Source organism: Parambassis ranga, chromosome 4 (assembly GCF_900634625.1).
Source record: "Parambassis ranga chromosome 4, fParRan2.1, whole genome shotgun sequence".
In the NCBI taxonomy this organism is placed as follows: Eukaryota; Metazoa; Chordata; class Actinopteri; family Ambassidae; genus Parambassis; species Parambassis ranga.
In genome coordinates this window covers 7,590,550-7,602,415 of record NC_041025.1, presented here as the reverse complement: position 1 = coordinate 7,602,415, position 11,866 = coordinate 7,590,550, and the positions used below count along the sequence as shown (strand labels likewise).

General features: G+C 43.8%; 1 protein-coding gene across 1 annotated transcript; it reads right to left on the bottom strand.

The window, feature by feature from the left end:
- Positions 1–30: 30 nt before the first annotated feature.
- On the bottom strand, positions 31–11,361 carry pfas (phosphoribosylformylglycinamidine synthase). Its single transcript, XM_028403209.1, has 28 exons — positions 11,171–11,361; positions 9,806–9,928; positions 9,490–9,625; positions 8,915–9,020; positions 8,637–8,835; positions 7,131–7,236; positions 6,850–6,990; positions 6,644–6,768; positions 6,430–6,558; positions 6,126–6,263; positions 5,913–6,041; positions 5,753–5,826; positions 5,517–5,673; positions 5,364–5,425; positions 5,083–5,244; positions 4,668–4,901; positions 4,340–4,570; positions 4,014–4,194; positions 3,840–3,923; positions 3,459–3,614; positions 3,048–3,167; positions 2,824–2,969; positions 2,531–2,738; positions 2,350–2,441; positions 2,157–2,271; positions 1,921–2,070; positions 1,652–1,792; positions 31–577 (listed from the first exon to the last, which is right to left on the bottom strand). The coding sequence occupies exons 2-28, from the start codon at positions 9,924–9,926 to the stop codon at positions 264–266; spliced, it is 3,957 nt and encodes a 1,318-aa protein (XP_028259010.1). The 5' UTR covers positions 9,927–9,928; positions 11,171–11,361; the 3' UTR covers positions 31–263.
- Positions 11,362–11,866: the final 505 nt, after the last annotated feature.

The following is an 11,866-nucleotide window of genomic DNA, read 5'->3' as shown; positions in this document are numbered from 1 at the left end:
TTCTTGATCATGTTACACTACACATGCTCCTTCTGTTAATTCATATTTTATTGGCAAGTTCAGTTTTCAATGTTTCAGCATTGCAAACCTAAGTAGACCATATGCAGTGACTGCCAAAATTAAACATAAACATACATCAATCCACAGTAGCCTCATGATCATAGGTGCACAAGGAGGGAACAGTCCCTACAGATTCAGTTATCATCCTACAGGACAGTAACACTATATTGGCGTGGCCAGAAGCATGTACCGTAAGTGGAGCATTATGACCCTGTGTTGATGCACCAGGCAGCTGCATTTCTGAACATGCGCAGCCAGGGTGAAGGTGTCAGAGAAGGCCTCAAGTCTCTTGGGGCCCAAGGCCACTGCCAGCCCAGGGTGCAGCGCTCAGGATGAGGCATCATGGCCAGGTGTCTCCCATCCTTGGAGCAGAGCCCTGCAATACCCTGCGGAGACCCGTTTGGGTTCAGAGGGTACTCGTCAGTGGGTTGACCCTGGTCGTCAAGGTAACGGAGGGGGGCAAGTCCACCAGAAACGATCAGGTCCTGGGCCTGGGAGCTACGGAATTGCATCAGACCTGGAGGATGGAGAGAGGTTAGAGAAAATCAATATCAAACGCAGCTGGCGGCTGCAGAACACACTGACCTGTGGCTTGTGAATCAGCAGAATCAATTGCTGTTGTGCAAGATCAAAACCTTCACAGTCCTGTCCTGTTGTTTGCTGCTGATATTACAGAAATAGATATGTCTAAAGTCCTGCTCTGAAATCTTGCAGGAGGTGTTTACAGAAAGAAAAATATAAACATGAGCTACAGTTTATTAGCCCCTATGAAAATTTCATTTTTCAACTTAAAACATATTAATTTTACTCTGGAGGTTTACATCATTTCACCTTGTACACAGAAATATTAAATTATTTCATGAAACAGGTTATGAACTTCCATGATGTTAATGGCCAGTTGTGTATCATTTTGTTTGGTCTCTGTATAGTTTTCAATAAGTTTGATGTCATCTGAGAAATCCAACCCCATTCTACTTAAATCTCTTAAACTCCTCCAGCTTTGATTTGTCTCCTGGCATAGACCCTGGTCTTTAATGCACTTCATAGATTTTCAGTCAGATTTAAGTCATTGCTGTGTGCAGGGCACTTAGTAACGTTTAACTTTGCTCTCCTGGACGTAGTTCCTCACTAGAAGAGATGTATGCTTCGGGTCGCTGTCTTGTTGGCAGAAAAAAAGCAACCAAGACCCAGTATTACTGCTGACTGCTTTAGGTTTTCTTTGAAGATATTTAGATTGAGTCTTCTTTTTTCATGTCTTTCTCCGAACAAAGGGAACACCTCTCTGACCAAAGGGCTCTAGTTTTGTTTCATCTGACCAAATGACACTGTTTAATCTTGTAAAAAACCTCCAGGTTGTCCCTGATGTACTTCAGTCTGGCTTGGAGGTGTCTTTTCTGAAGAATTGTGCTTCCTTGACCTTTGAACTCCTTCATAATTCCTCTCACTCATCATTTTTTAAGGGTCTAAACTTATTTCATTCATTTTTGCCATGGTGCTTTTTCAAGTATCAATGCAAATCCCTTATATACTGTGTGACCAAAACATAGAAATGACTACAGAATTCACTATAATAGACCTGACTTGACTTTACCTTCTCCATGTGCAACCCAGACTCCCAGAGCAGAGCCCTCCATGCCTGTGAGCCAGACAGACGGGGACTTCTGAATTCCAATGCTGACAAACCGTGATTCAAACCTGCCAGACTTATTATGGGTTAGCACCACGTTAGATTCTGTAGGGAAAAATAACAAATGAAAAATACAATGACAAATAAAAATAAAAAAACACAATTAAAATACGTTTCAGTATTGTATTTTATTATAAGAGAAACATTTTCATTTCTTTGCCTTCTCCACTTACCAGCTCCATCTTCACCCTCTCCCACCCAACCTAGAAGGGCAAGTAGCTGGCAGCCATTACACACGCCCAGACTCAGTGTGTCACCTCGCCGCCGGAAACGATCAAACTCAGCCTTGGCCTTGGGGTTGTAGGCAACAGTAGCAGCCCAACCTTTATAAAACAAACAATGTGTGACACAACAAGAAAAATCTGCATCCGTAAGTGGTCTCTGAGCGAGTGTGTATGTGTGCATTTACCTTTAGCTGATCCCAGGACATCTGCATAACTAAATCCTCCAACAAATACAACTGCTTTGAAAGAGTCCAGGGTCAGAGAGTCAGAGCACAGGTCCTGCATGGTGAAATCCCAAACCTACACACATGAAAGAGGGTTCATGAAGACACACAGATTAGATGAAGAGATATTCAGTTTATAGAACTAAATAATGACCTCAAAGCCTGCCATATACAGAGAGACGGACATCTCCCGATCTCCATTACTGCCCTCCTCTCTGACCACAGCTACGCGTGGCTGCCCTGTAGCTGAAGGAACAAAACATATGCTGGCTGAACTAATTTTTAAAATGAAAAAACAGAACAGAAAAAAGTTTAGTTTAGCTGTTTGGACTTACAGAGCTGGCTTATACTGGGTGTTTCAGAGGGGTCAAAAGTCAGTCTGAAGTATGGCTGTGTCCTCCGGGCAAGCCCCTCCTCTTCCTGTTTAACACAGAGCTCATTGGCTTGGAGGCGCTCCAGCTGGAAACTGGTGTCCTCCCACAGTGCTCTGAGGTTGGGGAGATGCTCTCTCAGCACCTCCTGTCCATCCACTTGGACAGTTACCTGGAAGAAGAGTGAGGAAAACTGAGGACAGTCCAGTTTAAAGAAAAGCCTTGATGCAGTCTCTCTGCTGAGGTTGATGTCTCACCATAGCCTCTGGTCCAAAGCCGCATGTTCTACCGATACGATGGCACTGCACACCTGCATCACTGTACCTCTGACACACAGTCTCTACATCTGTGTGTGAAACCTCCAGAACCAAACCCAGCTCCTCGCTGAACAGCAGCTCCATGACTTCACAGAAGACAAAAGGCAGTTTATATTGAATAAATTAGAGGCAAACAAAACAAAATGACTAATTAATGCACTAACCTCCAGCTCCTTGTGATGACAACTCAATCTCAATACCACGGTTTCCTGCAAATGCCATCTCTAGCAAGCAGGAGATGAGGCCTCCATCACTAATGTCGTGTCCTGCACTCAGCAGACGATCTGGAAAACAAACAAACACACACAAAAATCAGCATTAAACAGTTTATCAACACAACTTCAAACCTACTGTCTATGTAGCAGGTAGTAAAGATACAAGTGCAGTATCAGTTGGTAAGTTTTAGTTACTGTCCCAGTAAAGCCACTAGAGGGCTGTCTTATCACAGTGCAAAGCTACAGCTGTGCAATTAGAATTTGAGCATCAAAATAAAGCTGAAGACAAGTTTGCTCAGAAACTGAAACAAGTAATCAATATTAGAACTTTTCTGTGACCGGAAGCCAGAATAAACTAACCGTCCATGAGTCTCTGAGTGATGTTGAAGCAGGCAGTCAATAGTCCTGGCTGGTCCAGGTCAGGAGCGCAGTCTCCCAGCTGACTGTAGCACTGAGCCAGGGCAGAGCCTCCCAGACGATGATAGCCTGGACTGAGAGGAACCCACAACAACATGCCTGCAGGCAGACACAAAAAGTTCTATTACTGGTTAAGTGGTGAGTGTTAGGTAATAACATGTGTGTAGTGTCTGTGAATGGAGAATACAAAAAACCTTTGTTTTGATATCTGTTGGTCATGTTCCTGCTATTACAAGCTATGGCTGTCAGATATACTGATTTATCATAATTGAGGCTGTGTGTAAATAAGCCATTGTGTGTGTATGTGTGTTAAGTGTGTCATACCGTTGCCATCTGGATCCTCAAGATCAGGCGTCACAGTAGCAGTGATATCTGGACAAACAGCATATGCTGAAATAACCAGAGCACCTTAAAATAGAAATATAGAGAGAGAGTTACATTTAACCTAAACACACAGACATTCAAAGAAGCTCAGCCAGACAGTGAGACAGTGGGTACCTGGTGCTTTGACCGTCTCTTTTCCCACTCTTGCAGCCATACTCAGAGAGTCTTTGCCCCCATCAACGGCCACTCCCAGCTGACCCATGACCTTGCACATGGCTTTGCAAGCATCCCACAGGCATGCACCCTCACCGGGCAACTTGGCAGCCCACATCCAATTACCACTACACTTCACATCCTGAAACACACAACCAGGGAAAATGATCTGCAATCTCTGCCATTTCTAACCCAACATGAACATTACAGATTATTTTTTTCATTTTTGTGTTGTCATTTTTTTTTATATGTTTCATTTGGGAGTTTCTTATTCATTCTCTGCTCACTTTCAGTGCTGTGACTCTGGCAAACACCAGATTGGTCAGAGCCTCTCCAACAGCCATGCGAGCCCCTGCTGCAGGACAAACCAGCCCTTTAATTGGCTGCTCCCCGATGGCCGTTGCTGCGCCTTCGAGGCTAAACGGTGACAGAGCAACAACAGCTACATCGGCCAATGGGGTGTGAAGAGGCCCAACGCACTGTTGCTGGGCAACCAACCCAGTCACAGACCGGTCCACCTAACAGGGTGGGAGGGAAGACATAGAGAGTCACAAAGTGTCTGCACACATTTATTGTAAGAACAGAGACTGTATGAGACAGAGGTGGAACTCATACCTTGTTGGTCAAGTAGCGTTTGGATGCCACGGCGGGCAGACGTAAAACTCTGTGCAGAGCATCTTTAACAGTCAGCCCAGCAGGTAGAGTCAGTGGCTGATGGGTTTGAGCTAGTCGCTCCATCTTAAACTCTTTCTGCGGCATCTTCCCGAGAACCCACTCCAGCTGCAGATCGACCGGACAACGGCCTCCATCTGTATGATCACGGCCTCCCTCATCATCCACCAGAACAATCTGTGTGAGAAATCTGAATGAAATAAACACACTGATGCTGACCTGCATTTCTATCCTGGGTGATACTTGCATTTGTCTAGCTGCATGACCCAGCAAACAAACACTCACTAACAGTCATTTAAGCATAACTAACTGCTACAGTGGATGCGTGCTTATTGACTTAAGCCACTCTGAAACGTGCCTTGCCATCCCCTGTGATTTTCCCCACAAAGTCAACAGGACACTTCTCCCTCTGGCACACCCTCTCCAGGAAGGACCGGTCTGATGGATGCAGCAGAAGGGCATTGCTCTCCTGATACTCTGCCCCCCACAGCTCCAGCACACTCAATGTGGGGTCACCTTTCTACACAACAAAGAAGAGAAGACTATAAATGTAAACTAGGGCCAAAGAAACAATGAAAAACATTTATCTATTGTGAAAACACAATAAATTATTTAAAGCTATCTTTATATGCTGATTACCTTGAATCTACTGCAGTAGATCACAGCCCCAGCAGGCTCACTGAGCTCCTTCAGCACATTACCTAAAGATGAGAATATTCTTTATAACAACAACTTAATTTTGCTCTCATTTCTAAACTGTACAATGACCCTAAAAGGTCACAGTGTTTGTACCATTTCCTCCAGCACCCTGATCATGAATGCTGCAGATTGGGTTTCCATTGCTCCTCTCCAGACATGCCCTGAGAGCACGATTCATCTTCTGCTCCATCTCGGCATCTCCCCTCTGAACTGCACCCAGATCTCTGTCGCTGGAGTTGTCCCCCTGGACCTATAAGTCGGAATTAAGTTAAAGGTGTTTCACCTGATGGGGTTACTGCTCTCACTGTGATTTACTGTAGCATCTGTACTTGAACAGAAGAGGCCGCTCCTCCTCCTACACCGATCCTGTACACTGGCCCTCCGATCTTCACCACCTCCATTCCTGATTGAAAATACAGCAGAGAGACTCTGTGATCAATACATGTGTTAATGCAGAGTTTTAATTGATTAATGGTGTTAAAGCATTACCAGGCTGTGCCTCAGCTTTCTTTACATGTGTATCTTCAATAGAACCAAGACCACCGCTGAACATGATTGGCTTAATCCACTCACGTCGCTCCCCATTAGCCAGCCGCATGCCGAAGGAACGAGCAAAACCTGAAGGAGGTCAATTTCCTTCAATAATGAAGATACTTCTACATTTGTAGCTGAGTCTGTCTGACTGTGTCATGTGTTTCCTACCAGACAGGACAGGTTCTCCAAACTTGTTGCCATAATCTGATGCTCCGTCACTGGCCTCAATGGCAACCTGCAGTGGCGGGGCGAAGCTGGATGGATACTCCCATCCCTCTCCTTCAGTCTCCCAGGGGAGACCATACCCTGGAGAGGAAGACAGTGAGACCGAGAAAGATTTCTTGACAGTCTTAGTTAACAATGACTCATCACTTGCAAAAAAAGACATCATCAACTAAACAATTTGTTTGTATGGAGGTTATTGCTCAACAAATACAGATTGCTATTTTTGCAAAACAATACAGTGTCTGACCTGGTATGTGCAGGTTTCCAAAGCAGTACCCTGCAGTCCCGGCGATGACATGACCTCCTCGTCCAGCGCTCTGAACATCTCTGATACGGCCTCCAGTCCCTGTGGTGGCACCGCTGAATGGCGCCACACCTGTAAAGTTCATCACACCAGACTAAAAACTAGTTTTTGTAAAAACTTCAGTTGCAAGTTTTTACACTGTGTTTTTTGTCCTGACCAGTTGGGAAGTTGTGTGTCTCTGCAGTGAAGATGACATGTCGCAGAGAGTGCCGTTTCTCATATGGGCTTGCCTGAGATGGGTCTTTAGGATAAACACATTCGAGCTCCATGCCTTTGATGCCACTGGACACAAACACATTTCAGACTGAGTCAGTATGGACAAACATGCAGGACCTGTGGTTCCTATATTGTTTCCACTACTACCTGCTGTTGTCACAGAACTTGATGACGTTGTTCTGGTTGCTGTGCCGCTGAGTGTCCATTATGAGGCTGAAAAGGGTCTCCTTCTGCTCCTGGCCATCGATCACCATCTTCCCCCGGAAGAACCAATGACGACTATGCTCACTTTGTCACAGAGGAAAGAAAAATCATTAGAGAATAAAAAGAAACCCCAGAAACAGAAAAGCAGCAAAGCCGAGAAAACACCTCCACACAATGCAACAAAGCAGCCCTGCTAATCTGTTCATTGCAGATGAACCCCCTACCTGTTGGACTGGGCCAGGTCAAAACACTCCACACTGGTGGGGTTCCTTTTAATCTTCTGAAACATGGATGCATAGTAGTCTAGGTCCCAGGAGTCAAAGGCCAGGCCTGCATCAAGCACAACATACTAAATATCAAACGAAGAAAAAATCCTCATGTACAGAAAACAGCGCTTAAACATTATTAATAAAATGTTATTAAGAAACTCTCTAACTTAGATGTGAAGAAAGAAAGAAAGAAAGCTATAAATTCTATTGAAACCATTTTTAATTGCCTCCTCAATTCACCCGTGGAGCACTGGGAAGCCTGCGAAGTAAGTACTGAAATGATTCTCATCAGTTTGAGCCGCCTGTGAATATTAATGAAGTTGCTGGATGAATAAGCTGAGCATGAACATAAGTAAGCACACCACGTTCTGTCACTGAGGCTACTGTCATAGTGCCTATTCATATAAAGAGAGGGATAACTACAGTGACTGAGAAAACACTGCTAGTACAGCATAATTGAATGCTTCACAGTTCTGCTTCATTAAACAGAGAACTGGTCACTATATTGGTCATGAATGAAATCCTTGCTGCTTTTCATTAATATATGTAAAAGAAAACATGTTGGGGGGTTGAGACAATATGAGGACATCACACTCCTTAAAATAATGTGGTGGTATGTTCTCATTTTTTGACATTTGTTAAGACCAATCAGCTGAATACTTGAGAAAATAAAGGGCAGCTCTAATTTAGGGTGCCACACTGGTATGACAATTTAATTTGACATTTGCAGGGTGAGTGTGCTGAGACTGATCTTTAGATTCTTGAGATTCATGCATCTTCGCCTTAATACACTTTCACCATGAGGCTCGCTCACTCCTCTGGCTCACTTGCAGAACACAGTGAAAAACAGTGATGTTGCTTTCAGATGTCTGTCTGTCAGACAAAGATAGTCCTATTAACAACAGCAGCTTTTGCTTTTTGCTCAGCCATCGTCTCGTCAGCTGTTCAGTGAAATGTGACTCACTCACTTTAGGCTGCTCATGTGGGTACAGCTGTAGCATCCCTTCTGCCTATCTTTGTTTGTATAGTAACCCTGTTAACTACAGTAAGCCTGGCTGGAATTGAGGTTTAAACTCAAGACGATGAGGATTATAGCTGCCCTGCTGACCTCACACTGAACTGTAGATTCAGCATTTTTACTCACTACATATTCACAACGTGACCCTCACTGACCTTTCATCTCCTTTTGGCTTTTATCACACTAGACACACACATTAAACACACACATGCACGTGTCATCTAATCAGCGGCATCACTGCAGTCTTATGACCTTAACCAGCTAAGTAATAATGTCATGCTTCATGTGACATTAATACCAGCACACACAGTGTACTCACAGAAGGCTGCAAGACTGAAAAGAAGCATGAAGAGAAGAGAAAGACAAGTCATTAAATACATTGAGAAAGCAGAGAGGAAAGAGGCTGAACCTGAATAGATATTATTTGTAGTAAGAAGTCTCACCCAGATCATTGTTTGCTGTTTCCAAGGCGGGACGCCCTTTCCCCAGGATGTCCACCTCAAACACAGACTGTGGTTTGGTTTCTACAGTGAAGGAGGTGATGGGATGCTGATAGATGCACTCTGTCATACCGTCATACAGACACTCAATCAGCTTCTTCGTATCTCCATTGAGGTCGTTCACATTCTCCTTGTTGTTGTGCTGGAGAGGAGAAAAACAGGAGCGTGAATATGAAGTGACAAACACTCCTGAATGACTGCTCCATGAAACAGGTTCAAACCTTGATAAGAAACCTTCGAGACAGTTCAACTCGTGTGACATTAGTGAGGCCGACGCTCTGGCAGATAGACACGGTGTTAGTGGACCAAGCGGTGGAGAAGTTTAACCTACAAATATGAGAGAAAACAGTAAGAAGACATGTCCTTTTCTTGGACTGAATCCATTTGTATCCATCTTACTGCTGATAAAACAACTGAAGATACTAATTATCTGAAATGACACCATATGTTCTTTTTGTACCTAATGGGAATAATTATAATGCAGATCGTATTCGCCTACAGTGTGCACAGCAGAGTGAAGTTATCATTATAGATTCCCATATTATCTACCTCTGGACACAGTGAACACCTGCTTACCTCGAAAGTATTTCTGCTGTATAAGTATCTATTTAAATATGTGCTATATGTAGTCACACATAATTGTACCCATCCTTGTATGCAATCCGACTGTTTGAACATTATGTATCCATAAATCCTCTCCTTGTCTGAATGAATGAATGATGAGATAACTGACCTGTAATTTAAGCAAATCGTCAAAAACTGCTTTTTTAATTAAGAAGGAAAAAATATTAAAGACCTAGGTCCAATCTCCACCAGTTTCTCCCCGCAGCCCTCTGTGAGGTTTGGTCTCTCAGACAGCGGCTCTGCCTGCAGGGGAGGACGAAACAGCCAAAGGAGAACCTCCTTCTGCTCGGCGCTGAGACTCTCACAGCCTGCAGCACAGATCAGGAAGACAGCAATAAAAATAGATAAGAGTGAGGAAGTATGGGGGAGTCTAACAGAAAACCTCAAGGCTACACATCGTGAATCTGTATGTCTACTCTTGTTCACATTGTGTCCACAGCTTTCACATCATTATTAGTGTCATCAGCTGACAAGTGTTACACACTCACCGGTCAGTTCCACATTGTAGCACAGCTCCGTGCTGATTGACAGGTCAGGGTAGAGCTTGGCGGCTCTCTGCAAGGCCCGCCCACTCAGAGCCTCATTACTGTAGAACCTCACAACAGCCATGACTGATGGAGAGACAGATAAATGAATCCAGGCAGCAGCAGTAAAATCAATGGTGGCTAACAAGAGATTGTGAATACCAGGCATCATCTATCAATTAAATCAATATATATCACCAAGTGAATTCTCTGAAGTGGGGAATCACTACATCAGAAGTCAAAGGTCAAAAGTGGTGATCAATGATAAGTAAGCATCTTACTGAGGCTGACCTCTGTTTTCAGGTCAGCCGAGGTCAAAACAACCCAATAATGAGACCTGATGCTGTATGAAGCCTGCAGCCAGCAGGGAATGTGCTGCAGTTCTGTGCAAAGGTGTAGCCATTTTAGATGAGTTGGTCCGCACCATCAGACTCAGTGAAATTAGTTCTGAAGCATTATAGCTAAAATCAAGCATACACCTGTAACACACCATGTTCAATAAAGTTATTAAGCAATGTCCTCCCACAGGAACAGTGGGTCATTGATTTGATAGTTTGTTTTCTGCTACTAGTATCTAGCAAGTAATATTTGGGACTGATGTTTATAAGAAGAGACCATTGTAGATGTAAAAGCTGATCAGCCATCTGGCCTGTTGGATGCACAACAGATATTGTTTGCAGAGGACAATTGTTCTTACACTTTTTATATTTTAACATAAACGGTTTTCAAATAAAGCAAGAAATATGTTCTCAGTTCATTTGTCCACCTGTATTGTGTCCATGTGTGTTTTGAGCAGAATGTTTGTTCTGGGAGTGTTTGAAGGCCACAAACAAACCATGTTTAACCAACATCCTGTGACCAGTCCTGCTACAATGACAAATATTAACTCATTAAAACCCCAAAGTCTTTAGCAATAGCCCACCCTTAACCTTCACATTGTTCTGTAAAGGTTGTGAGTAACAGTGTAGATGTCCACACACACACTTGGTTTGTTGATTGTGTGCACATTGTAGGTCACACACTACACAGTCAGGAGCTTTCATTTAGTTGACAGGAACAAACCTTAACACACACACACACACACACACGTACACGCGCCTGTTTATCGACACTGAGTGAGTGACTTGATCAGTTAGCACACAGTAGCAAAACCACAGAGGATACTACTTAATGCGTCCACAAAGTGGCAACAATGACAACATTTGCATATGTAAATATTGTTAGTGTCTTAGCAGCATAACACCGGGCCAGTTTCTGGTGTTGTTTGTTCAGCTTGTGAAGCATGAGGGCTAAAATGTGGCACAAATAGCAGAAAGTACGTTAGCTTACCTGGGTGTAGCAGCTTTAGCAGCTGACTCTTTGTTTCGGATATAAAGCAGAGATGCGCCTCACCCCTGAAGTCCTGGAGAAACTTTCTCCTCTCCTCTGACTGACTGAAGCCTTCTGGTTGGAGGCTGGAGGTCTGCAGCAACCTCACAGGATGGAGAGACCCTCACACTCACCCCCACGTGTGAGACGCTGCAACCGTGGGACGCATGCGCACGACGAAGCAGATAAACTTACGACACAAGTTTGGGGAAGTTTAGGAAGCCTTTGGATATTGGAAGGATCTCATCTCCACTTTGTACCATTCATGTGGTGATGGTATTGCTCTAACCTATCTGTAACCGCACAATACAAACGCTCACTGGACATTACTGTTCTCATCCACCCTGATGATAGTTACTTGTTTCAGAGATTGAAGAAAACTATGTTTGCAAACAGTTTGACAGAACATATAATGACTCCCACACAGAAATCAAACGTCAGGAGCTGCAGTCTTAGATATATTTAATAAATTAAAGCCAAGGTACAAAAAACAATGTACATTTCATCCCTTCCTCCCCTTCTCCACCCACAACTTTCTTTAAACTGTGACAAACACTGTTCATGTTCTCGTCTCAGACTAAGACCACAATACAGACCAGGGATCAATGTTAGACGTCAAGTTATTCACAGTTCACGTCAGACTCTGAGGCAGGTTTC

Bases quoted from the DNA above. Each gene is read 5' to 3' on its own strand.
- pfas (XM_028403209.1), bottom strand. From the start codon at position 9,926: ATGGCTGTTGTGAGGTTCTACAGTAATGAGGCTCTGAGTGGGCGGGCC. The intron at 7,237-8,636 runs GTGAGACTTCTT...TGCTTGATGCAG, and splicing joins AACAGCAAACAATGATCTGG to GCCTGGCCTTTGACTCCTGG. The intron at 5,245-5,363 runs GTAATCAGCATA...TTTGTTGTGTAG, and splicing joins TCTACTGCAGTAGATTCAAG to AAAGGTGACCCCACATTGAG.